Genomic DNA, 16,571 nt, shown 5'->3' on the forward strand with positions numbered 1-16,571 from the left:
CCCCCTTGCTGCCCATTGACCGCCCTTGACCTCCATTGATCCCCCTTGACCTCTGTTGATCCCTCTTGACCCCCATTGACCCCCTTGACTCCCCATTGATCCCCTGTTGACCCCCATTGACCCTCATTAACCCCTTGACCTCTATTGATCCCTCTTGATCCCCATTGACTCCTCTTGACACCCCTTGATCTCCATTGACCCCTGTTGACCACCGTTGACCCCCATTGATCCACATTGACCTCCATTGATCCCCATTGACCCCCGTTGACCCCCATTGACCCTCCTTAACCTCCACTGACGCCCATTGGCCTGCGTTGATCCCCATTGACCCCCCTTGACCCCCCAAGGAAGGCAAAGACCTTCTCCCCAAACCCCAATTAACCGGCACCGTTTGGCGCCAACCGGGAGAGCTGGGCCAACATTGGGAGGAGCCGGCGGCCGCCGACCAGGCCCAGAACCCGGGGCCTGACCCCGACCCCCCTGCGCCCCCAGGAGGGTGAAGAGCTGCTCCTCGCCAAACCCGAGCTCGGCGGCGCCGTGCGGCGGCAGCTGGAGGAGCTGCGGCAATGCTGGGCGGAGCTGGAGGCCGCGAGCCGGGCGCGGAGCCGGCGCTTGGCCGAGGCGGCGGTGGCTGAGCGGCTGGCGCGGAGCTTCGCCGACATGGAGGCGCGGCTGGGCCGGCTGGAGGAGCAGCTGGAGAGCGTGGGCGCCCCCCCCGACCTGCGCGGCATCGGGCGGCAGCTCCAGAGGCTGCAGGTGGGGACGGGGGCGCCAGAGATTGGGGAGGCGTTGGGTGTCGGAGTCACCAGGGCTTGGTGGGGACACCAGCGCTTGAGGGGGATGCCGGAGATCGGGGCAGCGTTGGGTGTTGGGGTCACTGGGGCTTGGGGGTGACACTGGGTGTTGGGGTCACCAGGGCTTGGGGGGACCTGGGGGGCTTGGGGGCGACATTGGGTGTTGGGGTCACCAGGGCTTGGGGGGGACACTGGGGGTTGGGGAGATGTTGGATGTTGGGGAACATGAGGTATTGGATGAACATTGGGGGTTTGAGGGGACATTGAGTGTGAGGGGGACGTTGGGTTTTGGGGGACACCAGGATATGGGGGGCCGTGGGTGGTGGGGGGACATTGGGTGGTGGGGGGACACCAGGTGTTGGGGGACACCACGTGTTGATGGGACCTCCCATGTTGGGGGTTCACCCGTGGACCCCAAGCGTTGAGGTCCGGTGGCCATGGGCTCATGTCCTGGTGTCCCCGTGTCCCCACGTCCCCATGTCCCCATGTCCCCGTGTCCCATGTCCCCGTGTCCCATGTTCCCATGTCCCCATGTCCCATGTCCCTGTGTCCCCATGTCCCCCTGTCCCCATGTTGCTATGTCCCATGTCCCCGTGTCCCATGTCCCCGTGTCCCATGTCCCCGTGTCCCATGTCCCTGTGTCCCCATGTCCCTGTGTCCCCATGTCCCCATGTTGCCGTGTCCCATGTCCCCATGTCCGTGTGTCCCGTGTCCCCATGTCCCGGTGTCCCCATGTCCCCATGTCCCATGTCCCCGTGTCCCATGTCCCTGTGTCCCCATGTCCCTGTGTCCCATGTCCCCATGTCCCACGTCCCCATGTCCCGTGTCCCCGTGTCCCGCAGACGATGGAGTCGCAGGTGGAGGAGTGGTCCAAGGAGGTGGGCGAGCTGCAGGCGGCGGCGGCGGCTCTGCCAGCGCAGGCCGCGGGCCGGCAGGAGGTCGGGGACCGGCAGAGCGCGGTGGGGACGCGCATGGTGCGGCTCATCGAGCCGCTCAAGGAGAGGCGCAGGGTCCTGCTGGCGGCCAAGGAGCTGCACCAGGTCCACCATGAGCTGGAGGACGAGGTGGTGAGCGCCGGGCACGGGCACTGCTGGAGGGGTGGAGATGAGGGAGGTGGGGATGATGGAGGTGGAGGGGATGGAGGTGATGGAGATGGGGATGGAGATGGTGGACCTGGTGATGGGGTGGAGATGGAGGTGGAGATGGTGGAGATGGGATGGAGATGATGAGGATGAGGATGAGGATGGAGATGAAGGGGATGGAGATGATGGAGATGATGGAGGTGGAGATGGTGGAGATGGGATGGAGATGATGAGGATGAGAATGGAGATGAAGGGGATGGAGGGGATGGAGATGATGGAGGTGGAGATGATGGAGATGAGGTGGAGATGGAGATGGCGGGAGTGGAGATGATGGAGATGGTGGGGATGGAGATGATGGAGGTGGAGATGATGGAGATGGGGTGGAGATGGAGATGATGAGGATGGAGATGATGGAGGTGGAGATGGAGATGATGGGGATGGGGAAGATGGTGGAGGTGGATATGGAGATGGTAGGGATGGGGAAGATGGTGGAGGTGGAGCTGGAGATGGGGTGGAGGTGGAGGTGATGATGGGGATGATGGAGATGGGGCTGACCCGGAGCTGCCCCCAGCTGTGGGTGCAGGAGCGGCTCCCCTTGGCCACGCTCAAGGACCTCGGCACCAACCTGCAGACGGTGCAGCAGCTCATCAAGAAGAACCAGGTCAGCGCCGGGCGGTGGGGACCCCCTATGGCCTCCTGGGGACCCCCTATGGCCTCCTGGGTACCCCCTATGGCCTCCTGGGTACCCCCTATGGCCCTCTGAGGACCCTCCTATGGCCCCCTGGGGACCCCCTATGGCCTCCTGGGGAACCCCCGGCCTTCTCCATCCGTCCACCCATCCACCCACCCACCTACCCGCCCGCCCATCTATCCGTCCACCCATCTGTCCATCCACCTGTCCATCCGTCCACCCATCCAGCACTCATCCGCCCATCTGTCCATCCGCCTGTCCATCCGTCCAGCCATCCAGCACTCATCCGCCCATCTGCCCATCCACCTGTCCATCCGTCCACCCATCCATCCATCCACCTGTCCATCCAGCACCCATCCGCCGGTCTGTCCATCCAGCACCCATCCGCCGGTCTGTCCATCCACCTGTCCATCCACCACCCATCCGCCGGTCTGTCCATCCAGCACCCATCCGCCGGTCTGTCCATCCAGCACCCATCCGCCGGTGTGTCCATCCAGCACCCATCCGCCGGTCTGTCCATCCAGCACCCATCCGCCGGTCTGTCCATCCACCCGCCCACGTGTCCGTCCGTCCCCGCAGAGCCTGCGCCGGGAGCTGCAGGCGCGCCGGTCGCGCGTGGAGGAGCTGCTGGAGCGCGCGGGCGCCGCGGCCGCCGTGTGCAGCCCCGAGGCCGAGGCGGTGCAGGCGCTGCGGGGCCGCCTGGGCGCGCTCTGGGCCGAGCTGGAGGCGCTGGCCGAGCGGCGCCAGCAGGACCTGGACGCCGCCTTCCGGCTGCACCAGTTCTACGGCGACCTGGCCGAGGTGGAGGCCTGGCTGGGCGAGCAGGAGCTGCTGCTCATGAGCGACGACACGGGGAAGGTGCTGAGCGCGCGGCCGGGGGCGGGGGACGCCCGTGGACCCCAAAGCAAAGCGCCTCACCCGCCCCGCGTGTGCCCCCCAGGACGAGCAGAGCACCCTCCAGCTCCTCAAGAAGCACCTTCTGATGGAGCAGACGGTGGAGAACTACGAGGAGACCATCGCCCAGCTGTCCCGCCAGTGCCGGGCGCTCCTGGAGCTCGGGCACCCGCAAAGGTGGGGGACGCCGGTGCTTGGGGATGTGTTGGGGGCATTGGGTGTTGAGGGGGCATTGAGTGTTTGGGGGACGCCGGTGCTTGGGGGCGTGTTGGGGACATTGGGTGTTGAGGGGACATTGAGTGTTTGGGGGACGCCGGTGCTTGGGGGCGTGTTGGGGACATTGGGTGTTGAGGGGACATTGAGTGTTTGGGGGACGCCGGTGCTTGGGGGCGTGTTGGGGACATTGGGTGTTGAGGGGGTGTTGAGTGTTTGGGGGACACCGGTGCTTGGGGACGTGTTGGGGACATGGGGTGTTGAGGGGGCATTGAGTGTTTGGGGGACACTGGTGCTTGGGGACGTGTTGGGGGCATTGGGTGTTGAGGGGGCGTTGAGTGTTTGGGGGACGCCGGTGCTTGGGGACGTGTTGGGGACATTGGGTGTTGAGGGGGCATTGAGTGTTTGGGGGACACCGGTGCTTGGGGGCGTGTTGGGGGCGTTGGGTGTTGAGGGGGCATTGAGTGTTTGGGGGACGCCGGTGCTTGGGGACGTGTTGGGGACATTGGGTGTTGAGGGGGCACTGAGTGTTTGGGGGACACCGGTGCTTGGGGACGTGTTGGGGGCGTTGGGTGTTGAGGGGGCGTTGAGTATTTGGGGGACACCAGGTCTTGGAGAACATGGGGTTGTGGGGACACACCAAGTGTTGGGAGGACATGAGGGTTTGGGGGACACCAGGTTGTGGGGGGACACCAGGGTTTGGAGGACACCAGGGTTTGGGGAACACCAGGGTTTGGGGAACACCAGGGTTTGGGGGACACCAGGTTATGGGGGGACACCAAGTCTTGGGGAGACCTCGACCGTTGGGTGCACACCAAGTTCCGGAGGCCCACCAGGTGTTGTGGAGCCGCTGAGGAGCCCTTGGGGGCGCCCCCGTCACCCCCGCCCCGGGTGGCCCCCCGGCTGACTCGCGCTGTCCCCCGCCCAGCGAACAGGTCAGCAGGCGTCAGTCGCAGGTTGACCGGCTGTACGTGTCTCTGAAGGACCTGGTGGAGGAGCGCAAGGCCAAGCTGGAGCAGCAGTACTGGCTCTACCAGCTCAACCGCGAGGTGGACGAGCTGGAGCACTGGATCGCCGAGAAGGAGGTGGTGGCCACCTCGCCCGAGCTGGGACAGGACTTCGAGCACGTCACGGTCAGTGGGGACGCGCCCGGGGGGTCACGCTGCTGGTCGGGGGCTGGGGGGATGGAGTTGCCCCCATCATGGTCTGGAGGTCTTGGGGTTGTCTCCATCATGGTCTGGAGGTCCTGGTGTTGTCCCCATCGTAGTCTGGAGTTGCCCCCATCATGGTCTGGAGGTCTTGGCGTTGTCCCCATCCTGTGCTGGAGGTCTTGGTGATGTCTCTGTCATGGTCTGGAGATCCTGGTGTTGTCCCCATCCTGTGCTGGAGGTCCTGGTTTTGTCCCCATCGTGGTCTGGAGGTCCTGGTGTTGTCTCCATCATGGTCCAGCGGTCTTGGTGTTGTCCCCATCCTGTGCTGGAGGTCCTGGTGTTGTCTCCATCCTGTGCTGGAGGCCTTGTCATTGTCTCTGTCATGGTCTGGAGATCTTGGTGTTGTCCCCATCATGGTCTGGAGGTCCTGGTGCTGTCTCCATCATGGTCTGGAGGTCTTGGTGTTGTCCCCACGCTGTGCTGGAAGTCTTGGCATTGTCTCTGTCTTATGGTGGGAGTCATGGGGTGGTCCCCATCCTGCGCCAGGGTCCTGGGCACCCTCCTGGTCCTGGGCACCGTGAATGGTCCTTGACTGGGGTCCTGGGCACGCTAAATTGTTCCATACTGGTGGTCATGGTCACCACCAATGGTCCTGGGCGCCATCAATGATCCATCCTGGTGGTCATGGTCACCACCAATGGTCCTGGGCACCATCAGTGGTCCATCCTGGATCTTCTGGGCACCATGAATGGTCAGTACTGGTGGTCATGGTCATCACCAATGGTCCATACTGGTGGTCAAGGTCACCACCAATGGAGCTGGGTGTCATCAGTGGTCCATCCTGGGTCTCCTGGGCACCATCAATGGTCCATCCTGGAGCTTCTGGACACCACGAATGGTCCATACTGGTGGCCATGGTCACCACCAATGGCCCATCCTGGACCTCCTGGGCACCATCAATGGTCCACCCTGGAGCTCCTGGGCCCCACCCATTGCGGGCGTGGCCACCGCAGCCCCGCCCCTGACCCCGCCCGCCCGCCCCCCAGGTGCTGCAGGAGAAGTTCCTGGAGTTCGCGAGCGAGACGGGCAGCGTGGGGCAGGAGCGCATCGCCGCCGTCAACCAGATGGTGGACGAGCTCATCGACTACGGCCACGCCGACGCCGCCACCATCGCCGAGTGGAAGGACGGCGTCAACGAGGCCTGGGCCGAGCTGCTGGAGCTCATGGAGACGCGCGCGCAGATGCTGGCGGCGTCGCACGAGCTGCACAAGTTCTTCAACGACTGCACGGAGGTGCTGGGGCAGATCGAGGAGACGCGGCGGCGGCTGCCGGAGCTGGCGGCGCGCGAGGCCCGCGGCTCGGCCGGCGCGCTGCACCGCGCCCTGGGCGCCTTCGAGCGCGACGTGGAGCTGCTGGTGGCGCAGGTGCGGCGGCTGCAGGAGGCGGCGGCGCAGCTGCGGACGCTCTACGCCGGCGACGCCGCCGCCGCCATCGCGGGGCGCGAGCAGGAGGTGCTGCGCGCCTGGAAGGAGCTGCTGGCCGCCTGCGAGCAGTGCCGGCTGCACGTGGCCAGCGTGGCCGACAAGATCCGCTTCGTGGGCGCCGCCAGGGACCTGCTGGCCTGGATGGACGGGGTGCTGGGGCAGATCGGCGCCGCGGAGAAGCCCAGGTGGGCGGGGGGACCGGGGAGCGTCTCCCGGGCCATGCGTGGTGACGGAACCGTGTCCTGGTGCACGCTGGGGTCACCGTGTCCTGGCCCGAGTCAAGGACCCAAGTCCTGGCCCAACTCAATGGTCCAAGTCCTGGCCCAACTCAAGGACCCAAGTCCTGGCCCAACTCAAGGACCCAAGTCCTGGCCCAACTCAATGGTCCAAGTCCTGACCCAACTCAAGGACCCAAGTCCTGGCCCAACTCAAGGATCCAAGTCCTGGCTCGAATCAAGGACCCAAGTCCTGGCCCGTGTGAAGGACCCAAGTCCTGGCCCAACTCAAGGACCCAAGTCCTGGCCCAGCTCAATGGTCCAAGTCCTGGCCCATCCCAAGGTCCCAACTCAAGGACCCGTGTCCTGCCTCAACTCAAGGACCCGTGTCCTGCCCCAACTCAAATATCCAAGTCCTGACCCAAGTCAATGATCCAAGTCCTGGTCTATCCCAAGGTCCTACTTCTTGTCCCAACTCAAGGTCCCATGTCCTGGCCCATCCTGAGGTCCCAGCTCTTGTCCCAACTCAAGGTCCCATGTCCTGGCCCATCCCAAGAAGCGGCTCCCGGCCCATCTGTGGTGCCAAGGACCATGTCCTGGCCCATCCCAAGGACCTGTGTCCTGTCTCAACACAAGGTCCCACGTCCAACCATGTCCCGGCCCATCCTGGTGTCCCAGGTCCTGGCCCAACTCCAGGCCCCGGGGGGGGTTTGTCCCCGTCCCCTCCCGCCCCTCCAGCTCCGCCCCCCCCAGGGACGTGTCCTCGGTGGAGCTGCTGATGAGCGAGCACCAAAGCCTCAAGAGCGAGATGGACGCGCGCGCCAAGAGCGTGGCCGCCTGCCTGGAGCTGGGCAAGAGCCTCCTCCTCAGCAAGAGCCCGGCGGCCGACGAGGTGGGGCAGCCTGCAGGGGGCGCTTGCACCACCAGAGGAGGGGGGACACCAGCGCTGGGGGTCCCAACCCGCCTGCTTGCAGATCAAAGCCCACGTGGACAAGCTGTTGGCCAAGAAGAAGGAGATGACGGAGAAGTGGGACAAGCACTGGGAGTGGCTGCAGCAGAGTGAGTCCCAGCGCTGCCAGGTGGTCCTGGTGGTCCCACCACGGGGGTGGGGTGTTCCTGGTGGTCCCACCATGGGGATCAGATGTTCCTGGTGGTCCCACCAGGGGGGTGGGGTGTTCTTTGTGGTCCCACCAGGGGGGTCAGATGTTCCTAGTGGTCCCACCACGGGGATGGGGTGTTCCTGGTGGTCCCATCAGGGGGGTGGGGTGTTCCTGGTGGTCCCATCAGGGGGGTGGGATGTTCCTGGTGGTCCCACTATGGGGATGGGGTGTTCCTGGTGGTCCCATCAGGGGGGTGGGATGTTCCTGGTGGTCCCACCATGGGGATGGGGTGTTCCTGGTGGTCCCATCAGGGGGGTGGGGTGTTCCTGGTGGTCCCACCATGGGGATGGGATGCTGTGGGTGGTGGTGCTGGGTTGCCGTGGATGGTCCCACGCGGGGTGGGATGCTGTGGGTGGTCTCACGTGGGGATGGGCTGCTCTGGGTGGTCCCACACAGTACTGGGATGCTCTGGTTGGTGCAGTTGGGCTGCCATGGGTGGTCCCACGCGGTACTGGGATGCTGTGGGTGGTGCTGGGATGCTGTGGGTGGTCCCACGCGGGCTGGGCTGCCGTGGGTGGTGCTGGGATGCTGTGGGTGGTCCCACGCAGGGTGGGCTGCCGTGGGTGGTGCGGCTGTGCAGCCGTGGGTGGTCCCACGCGTGCGTCGCCCGCAGCGCTGGAGGTGCAGCAGTTTGCGCAGGAGGCGGGGGTGGCCGAGGCCTGGCTGGCGGCGCAGGAGCCGCTGCTGCGGAGCCGGGAGCTGGGGGGCAGCGTGGACGAGGTGGAGCAGCTGCTGCGGCGCCACGAGGCCTTCAGGAGGGCGGCGGCCGCCTGGGACGAGCGCTTCAGCGCCCTGCGCCGCCTCACCACGGTACGGCCACGGCACCGGCGGCTCCGCGGGGCCCCGGGCACGGCGCTGGAGCCGCCGTCCCATCCGTTTCACCTTCGTCTGCATCCCATCCATTTCATCTTTGTCTCCATCTCCATCTTTGTCTCCATCTCCATCTTCGTCTCCATCTTCGTCTTAATCTTCGTCTCCATCTCCATCTTCATCTTTGTCTCCATTTCCATTCTCATTTCATCTTTGTCTCTGTCTCCATCTTTGTCTCCATCTTCATCTTCATGTCCATCTCCATCTTCGTCTCCATCATCTTCATCTTTGTCTCCATCTCCATCCTCATTTCATCTTTGTCTCCATCTCTATCATCTTCATCTCCATCTTTGTCTTCATCTCCATCTCCAACATCTTCATCTTTGTCTGCGTCATCTTGATCTTCATGCTCATCTTCATCTCCATCATCTCCATCTCCATCTTCATCTCCGTCTCCATCTCCATCTCCGTCTCCATCTCCATCTTCATCTCCATCTCCATCTTCATCTCCATCTCCATCTTCATCTCCATCATCATCTTCATCTTCATCAGCTTCATGGCCATCCCCATCTTCATCTTCCTCTTCATTTTCATCTTTGTCATCTCCATCCACTCCCCCATCTTCATCCCCATCCCCATCTTCATCTTCATCCCCATCTTCATCTTCTTCGTCTTTGTCTCCATCTCCATCTTCGTCTCCGTCTTGATCTTCATCTTTATCAGCTTCATCTTCAGGTCCATCTTCTCCATCTCCATCATCTCCTCCTCATCTCCATCACCTCCCTCACCTTCCTCCTCCTCCTCCTCTTCCTCCCGCTCCTCTTCCTCTGTCCCCGCACTCTCAGATCGAGAAGCTCAAGGCCGAGCAGAACAAGCAACCCCCGACCCCCCTGCTGAGCCGCAAGTTCCCGGGGGGGGAGCCCCCGGCGCCGACCCCCCCGTCCCCGTCCCCCTCCCCGGCGGTGACGTCCCCGTCCCCGGGGGCGACCCCCCCGTCCCCCGGCGCCGAGCGGCACCGCGTGGCCTACGTGCGCCAGGAGCTGCGCCCCGAGCGCCTGCAGCCCCAGCTGGACCGCGTGGCCGCCCCCGGGGAGCCCCCCCCGAAAGGCACCGCGGGGGAGCCCCCGGCGCCCCCCCCGGCCGAGGAGGGGACCGAGGGCCCCGCGGCAGCGCCCGAGCGGCACCGCGAGCGCCGCGAGCGCCGCCTGGAGCGCCAGGAGTCCAGCGAGCACGAGCCCCCGCGCCACGACGGCAAAGGGTGGGCGGCGCGGGGACGCGGGGGCACACGGGCACGGGTGACATGGGGACACGGGGACATGGGGACACGGGGACATGGGGACACGGGGACGCAGGGACGCAGGTGACACAGGTGACATGGGGACATGAGGACGTGGGGACACAGGTGACACAGGGACACGTGTGACATGGGGACAGGGGACATGGGTGACACGGGGACATGGGGACACGGGTGACACAGGGACACAGGGACACGCATGACATGGGGACAGGGGACACAGTGACACGGGGACACAGGTGACATGGGTGACATGGTGACACAGTGACATGGGGACGCGGGGACATGGGTGACATGGGGACATGGGTGACACAGGGACATGCGTGACATGGGGACAGGGGACACAGGTGACATGGGGACACAGGGACGCGGGTGACATGGGGACGCGGGTGACATGGGGACGCGGGGATGCAGGGACATGGGGACACAGGTGACATGGGGACAGGGGACATGAGTGACACAGGTGACACAGGGACATGGGGACACAGGGACACAGGGACATGGGTGACATGGGGACATGGGTTGTGGGGACATGGGTGACATGGGGATATGGGGATGCGGGGACATGGGGACGTGGGGACACAGGAGACACGGGTGACATGGGGACACGAGTGACAGTGACCCCCCGGCCCCCCTTGTCCCCCAGCAAAGCCACCCTGGCCGACATCGTGGAGCAGCTGCAGGAGAAGGAGGCGGGCGGCCCCGCGCCGGACTCGGTGAGCGCGTGGTGTCCCCTCCGTGTCCCCTCGGTGTCCCCTCGGTGTCCCCTCAGTGTCTCTTTGGTGTCCCCCTTGTGTCCCCTTGGCTTCCCCTTGTTGACCCCTCACTGACCCTCAGGTGTGCCCCGTGTCCCCCAGTGTCCCCATGTCTCCCAGTGACCCTGTGTCCCCTGTGTCCCCTGTGTCCTTCCATGTCCCCTGTCCCCCCATGTCCCCCCGGTGCCCCTGTGCCCCTGGTGACCCCGTGTCCCCCGCTGACCCCGTGTCCCCCCCTGTGCCCCCAGTACCCCCATGTCCCCCGCTGACTCCATATCCCCCCAGTGCCCCCGTGTCCCCCCCTGTGCCCCCCGTGCCCCCCTGTGCCCCCGTGTCCCCCGCTGACCCCTGTCCCCCCAGCCCCGCGAGCGGGACCCCCCCGCCCGGCTGCCCCCCGGCCCGGAGGCTCTCCCGGAGCGCCCCCCCCGGCCCGATCGGCCCCGCGCCCGCGATCGCCCCCGCCCGCGCCGGCGCCCGCGGCCCAAGGAGCCGGGGCAGGGGGACGCGCGGCGCTCGCGCTCGGCCCCGGCGCAGGGCTCGGCGCCCCCAGCCCCGCCGCCCGCGCTCGCCGCGGCGCACGAGGGGTTCCTGCTGCGCAAGCACGACCTGGACGGGGCGCGCAGGGCGGCCAACAGGTGGGGGCGCGGCGGGGGCACCGGGGCCGGGGGCCAGGGAGGGGGCACTGGGGCTGGGGTCCATGGAGGGGATCACCAGGGATTGGGGTCCATGGAGGGGGCACCGGGGCTGGGGTCCATGGAGGGGATCACCAGGGATTGGGGTCCATGGAGGGGGCACCAGGATTTGGGGTCCATGGAGGGGGCACCGGGGCTGGGGTCCATGGAGGGGATCACCAGGGATTGGGGTCCATGGAGGGGGCACCGGGGCTGGGGTCCGGGAAGGGGGCACCGGGGTTGGGGTCCATGGAGGGGATCACCAGGGATTGGGGTCCATGGAGGGGGCACTGAGGGTTGGGGTCCATCCATGGAGAGGGGCACCATGACTTGGGGTGTCCATTGATGGAGAAGGGTCACTGGGTTTTGGGGTCCATTGATGGAGAAGGGTCACCATGACTTGGGGTCCATCCATGGAGAGGGTCACCAGGGTTTGGGGTCACCAGGGTTTGGGGTCACCGGGGTTTGGGGTCCATCCGTGGAGAAGTCTCCGGGGTCTGAAGGTCCATCAGTTGAGAAGGTTCCCCAGGTTTTGGGGTGTCCATCAGTTGGCTCCGTGTCCCCAGTGAGGGTTCCCCAGGCTCAGTGTCCCCAGTGAGGGTTCCCCATGTTTTGGGGTGTCCCCTGAGGGTTCCCCATGTTTTGGGGTGTCCCCCTGAGGGTTCCCGGGGCTCAGTGTCCCCAATGAGGGTTCCCCATGTTTTGGGGTGTCCCCTGAGGGTTCCCCATGTTTTGGGGTGTCCCCCTGAGGGTTCCCGGGGCTCAGTGTCCCCAATGAGGGTTCCCCATGTTTTGGGGTGTCCCCTGAGGGTTCCCCATGTTTTGGGGTGTCCCCTGAGGGTTCCCGGGGCTCCGTGTCCCCCTGAGGGTTCCCCATGTTTTGGGGTGTCCCCTGAGGGTTCCCCATGTTTTGGGGTGTCCCCTGAGGGTTCCCGGGCTCCGTGTCCCCAATGAGGGTTCCCCATGTTTTGGGGTGTCCCCCTGAGGGTTCCCGGGCTCCGTGCCCCCGTGAGGGTTCCCCATGTTTTGGGGTGTCCCCTGAGGGTTCCCCATGTTTTGGGGTCCCCCTGAGGGTTCCCGGGCTCCGTGTCCCGCAGGTCCTGGGTGACCCTGTACTGCGTGCTGAGCAAGGGGGACCTGGGCTTCTACAAGGACGCCAAGGGGCCGGCGGGCGGGGGCACCCACGGCGGGGAGCCCCCCCGGAGCCTCCTGGGCGCCACCTGCGAGGTGGCCAGCGACTACCGCAAGAGGAAGAACGTCTTCAAGCTCCGGTGGGGCCACAGCGCCCCTGCTGCCCAAAACGCCCCTCGGTGCCCCAACAGACACCCCTGCTGCCCAAAACGCCCCTCGGTGCCCCAACAGACACCCCTGTGCCCCAACAAACACCCCTGTGCCCCAACAAACACCCCTGTGCCCCCAACAAACACCCCTGTGCCCCAACAAACACCCCTGCTGCCCAAAACGCCCCTCGGTGCCCCAACAAACACCCCTACTGCCCAAAACGCCCCTCGGTGCCCCAACAAACACCCCTGCTGCCCAAAACGCCCCTCGGTGCCCCAACAGACACCCCTGTGCCCCAACAAACACCCCCGCTGCCCAAAACGCCCCTCGGTGCCCCAACAAACACCCCTGTGCCCCAACAAACACCCCTGCTGCCCAAAACGCCCCTCGGTGCCCCAACAGACACCCCTGTGCCCCAACAAACACCCCTACTGCCCAAAACGCCCCTCGGTGCCCCAACAAACACCCCTGTGCCCCAACAAACACCCCTGCTGCCCAAAACGCCCCTCGGTGCCCCAACAAACACCCCTACTGCCCAAAACGCCCCTCGGTGCCCCAACAGACACCCCTGTGCCCCAACAAACACCCCTGCTGCCCAAAACGCCCCTCGGTGCCCCAACAGACACCCCTGTGCCCCAACAAACACCCCTACTGCCCAAAACGCCCCTCGGTGCCCCAACAAACACCCCTGTGCCCCAACAAACACCCCTACTGCCCAAAACGCCCCTCGGTGCCCCAACAGACACCCCTGTGCCCCAACAAACACCCCTACTGCCCAAAACGCCCCTCGGTGCCCCAACAAACACCCCTGTGCCCCAACAAACACCCCTACTGCCCAAAACGCCCCTCGGTGCCCCAACAGACACCCCTGTGCCCCAACAAACACCCCTACTGCCCAAAACGCCCCTCGGTGCCCCAACAAACACCCCTGTGCCCCAACAAACACCCCTGCTGCCCAAAACGCCCCTCGGTGCCCCAACAAACACCCCTGCTGCCCAAAACGCCCCTCGGTGCCCCAACAAACACCCCTGCTGCCCAAAACGCCCCTCGGTGCCCCAACAAACACCCCTGCTGCCCAAAACGCCCCTCGGTGCCCCAACAGACACCCCTGCTGCCCAAAACGCCCCTCAGTGACCCCAACAAACACCCCTACTGCCCAAAACGCCCCTCGGTGCCCCAACAAACACCCCTACTGCCCAAAACGCCCCTCAGTGCCCCAACAAACACCCCTGCTGCCCAAAACGCCCCTCGGTGCCCCAACAAACACCCCTGCTGCCCAAAACGCCCCTCGGTGCCCCAACAAACACCCCTGCTGCCCAAAACGCCCCTCGGTGCCCCAACAAACACCCCTACTGCCCAAAACGCCCCTCGGTGCCCCAACAAACACCCCTACTGCCCAAAACGCCCCTCGGTGCCCCAACAAACACCCCTGCTGCCCAAAACGCCCCTCGGTGCCCCAACAAACACCCCTACTGCCCAAAACGCCCCTCGGTGCCCCAACAAACACCCCTACTGCCCAAAACGCCCCTCGGTGCCCCAACAAACACCCCTGTGCCCCCAACAGACACCCCTGTGCCCCAACAAACACCCCTACTGCCCAAAACGCCCCTCGGTGACCCAACAAACACCCCTGTGCCCCCAACACCCCTGGTGCCCCCCATGTTCGTCAGTGCTCCCCACATTCCCCAGTGCCCCCATGGTCCTCAGAACCCCCATGGTCCTCAGTGCCCCCCACATTCCTGGGTGCCCCCCACATTCCTCGGCACTCCCCATGGTCCTCAGAGCCCCCACATTCCTGGGTGCCCCCCACGTTCCTGGGTGCCCCCCCGGTCCTGGCGCCCCACGCTGGGGGGGTCTCAGGATGGCTCTTGTTGCAGGACCAGCGACGGGAGCGAGTTCCTCCTGCAGGCCAAGGACGAGGTGGGGCCATGGGGGCGATGGGGGCCATGGGGGCGATGGGGGCCATGGGGGCGATGGGGGCGATGGGGGCGACGGAGGCAAGGGGGGCAACAGGGGCGATGGGGGCTATGGGGGCAATGGGGGCATTGGGGACAACGAGGGCGATGGGGGCAATGGGGGACAACGGGGGCAATGGGGGCAATGAGGGCAATGGGGGCAATGGGGACAACGGGGGCAATGGGGACAATGGGGGGCAATGGGGGACAATGGGGGCAATGGGGGGGGTATCATTTGGGGGAGGTGATTTTTGGGAGGGGGTGATGAGTTTTTTGGGGGATCATGATTTTTGGGGTGTGTCCCCCCCCCCCCCGAGGACAGGGGATCTTGGGGGGCTGTGGAGGTTTTGGGGGGGAGGTTGAATTTGTAGGGGGGTCTGATGATTTCGGGGGGGGTTCCAATGGTTTCTGGGGGGGTCCTGATGATTTTCAGGGGGTTTCTGATGGTTTCTGGGGATGTTCCAATGGTTTCCGGGGGGGTTCCAATGGTTTCTGGAGGGGTTCTGATGGTTTGGGGGGGTTCTGATGGTTTGGGGGGGTTCCGATGGTTTCTGGGGATGTTCCAATGGTTTCTGGGGGGGTTCCGATGGTTCCTGGGGATGTTCCAATGGTTTCCGGGGGGGTTCCGATGGTTTCTGGGGGGGTTCTGATGGTTCCTGGGGATGTTCCAATGGTTTCTGGGGGGGTTCCAATGGTTCCTGGGGATGTTCCAATGGTTTCCGGGGGGGTTCTGATGGTTTCCGGGGGGGTTCCGATGGTTCCTGGGGACGTTCCAATGGTTTCCGGGGGGGTTCCGATGTTTTTTTTGGATGTTCCAATGGTTTCCAGGGGGGTTCCGATGGTTCCTGGGGATGTTCCAATGGTTTCCGGGGGGGTTCCAATGGTTCCTGGGGACGTTCCAATGGTTTCCGGGGGGGTTCCGATGGTTCCTGGGGACGTTCCAATGGTTTCCGGGGGGGTCCTGATGTTTTTTTGGGGGGCTCTGTTGATTTCCGGGGGTTCTGACGGTGTGGGCCCCCCAGGAGGACATGCAGGGGTGGCTCAAGGCCCTGGCCGCCAGCGCCCAGGAGCACGCGGAGCTGGCCCGGTGGCAGCAGGGCCTCCCCACCACCTCCTCCACGGACGAGGGGCCCCCCCGGCGCCCCAGCGCCCCCTCCCGCCGGAAGTGACCCCCCAGCGCCCCCCCCAAATTTGGGGACCACTCCACCACTTCTTGGGGGCTCCACCCCTTGAGTTTTGGGGACGGTCCGGCAGATTTGGGGGCGTCCCGTGGGGGGGGATTGGGGGATTCCCCCCCCCCCCCTTTTTGGACCCCATGGGGGTGTCGATGTGGGGGTGGGGGAGGAGCTGGAGGGGGGTGACCCCCTCCCAAATTACGGGTGTTGCCCCCCAAAAGTGGGTGTCCTCTAATACTGGGTGCCCCCCCCCAATTTCTGGGTGATCCCCTCCCCACCCCCCAAATTCTGGGGTCCCTCAAATCCTGGGTTAATTTGAGGGGGGGGTACCAGGGGGTGCCCCCCTTTTCTCCTCCCCCTCCCCCGGTTTCTGCCACCCCCCCCGCCCGGGGTCCCCCCCCGGCCCCCCCACTTCCCATGCACAAGCCATAGAGCCGGGGGGGGGGGTCAGAACCATTGGGGGGGGGTACCCCCAAAGTTGGGGGGGGTCAGAGTTTGTAAAGATTTTAACCAAAATCCAGGAAAATCACCCCAAAATATTCACAGCCTCCCCCCCCCCAACACCCTCCACTTTGGGGACCCCCGGGCCCCCCCCGTGCTGTGACTGTATAAATGTAATAAACCCCCGCTGCACCCCCTCCCCAGCACCCCCAGAATAAAGGAGCTGGAAGGACCTGGGACCCCCCCGCGGTTTTTTTTTGGGAGGGGGGGTTAATGAGGGTGGTTGGGGGAGTGGGGAGGTCGGGGGATCCCTGGGTGGGGGGGTCCCGGATTTGGGGGGGTTTGGGGCGGAGGGACTGTGGATTTGGGGAGGGGTTTGGGGCCGGGGGGTGCATGGATTTGGGGGGGGGGGGGGGCTAGGGGGGGGTGTCGGATTTGGGTGGTTTGGGGCGGAGGGGTGCATGGATCTGGGGGGGGGGGTTGGGGCTGGGGGGGTCCCGGATTT

The 16,571-nt window shown here is 65.1% G+C and overlaps 1 protein-coding gene across 6 annotated transcripts in view; it reads left to right on the forward strand.

The window, feature by feature from the left end:
• SPTBN4 (spectrin beta, non-erythrocytic 4) overlaps window positions 1-16,298 on the forward strand; it is a 32,289-nt gene extending 15,991 nt beyond the window's left edge. For 2 of the 6 annotated variants that reach the window (XM_071800830.1, XM_071800833.1), the window contains 16 exons: window positions 493-756; window positions 1,637-1,861; window positions 2,448-2,537; window positions 3,147-3,425; window positions 3,508-3,638; window positions 4,603-4,807; window positions 5,872-6,494; window positions 7,263-7,416; window positions 7,499-7,583; window positions 8,298-8,494; window positions 9,340-9,752; window positions 10,435-10,504; window positions 10,904-11,178; window positions 12,312-12,485; window positions 14,373-14,415; window positions 15,473-15,748. In XM_071800830.1, the coding sequence (XP_071656931.1) occupies window positions 493-756; window positions 1,637-1,861; window positions 2,448-2,537; window positions 3,147-3,425; window positions 3,508-3,638; window positions 4,603-4,807; window positions 5,872-6,494; window positions 7,263-7,416; window positions 7,499-7,583; window positions 8,298-8,494; window positions 9,340-9,752; window positions 10,435-10,504; window positions 10,904-11,178; window positions 12,312-12,485; window positions 14,373-14,415; window positions 15,473-15,619 (3,375 nt within the window). In that variant the 3' untranslated portion in view covers window positions 15,620-15,748. Of the gene's footprint in view, window positions 1-492; window positions 757-1,636; window positions 1,862-2,447; window positions 2,538-3,146; window positions 3,426-3,507; window positions 3,639-4,602; window positions 4,808-5,871; window positions 6,495-7,262; window positions 7,417-7,498; window positions 7,584-8,297; window positions 8,495-9,339; window positions 9,753-10,434; window positions 10,505-10,903; window positions 11,179-12,311; window positions 12,486-14,372; window positions 14,416-15,472 lie in introns of those variants that run through there. The other 4 variants (XM_065859453.2, XM_071800831.1, XR_011736137.1 and 1 more) reach the window with 4 other exon arrangements.
• The last annotated feature ends 273 nt before the right edge of the window (window positions 16,299-16,571 follow it).

The sequence above is a fragment of the Patagioenas fasciata genome, chromosome 33 (assembly GCF_037038585.1).
Source record: "Patagioenas fasciata isolate bPatFas1 chromosome 33, bPatFas1.hap1, whole genome shotgun sequence".
Taxonomy (NCBI): domain Eukaryota; kingdom Metazoa; phylum Chordata; class Aves; order Columbiformes; family Columbidae; genus Patagioenas; species Patagioenas fasciata.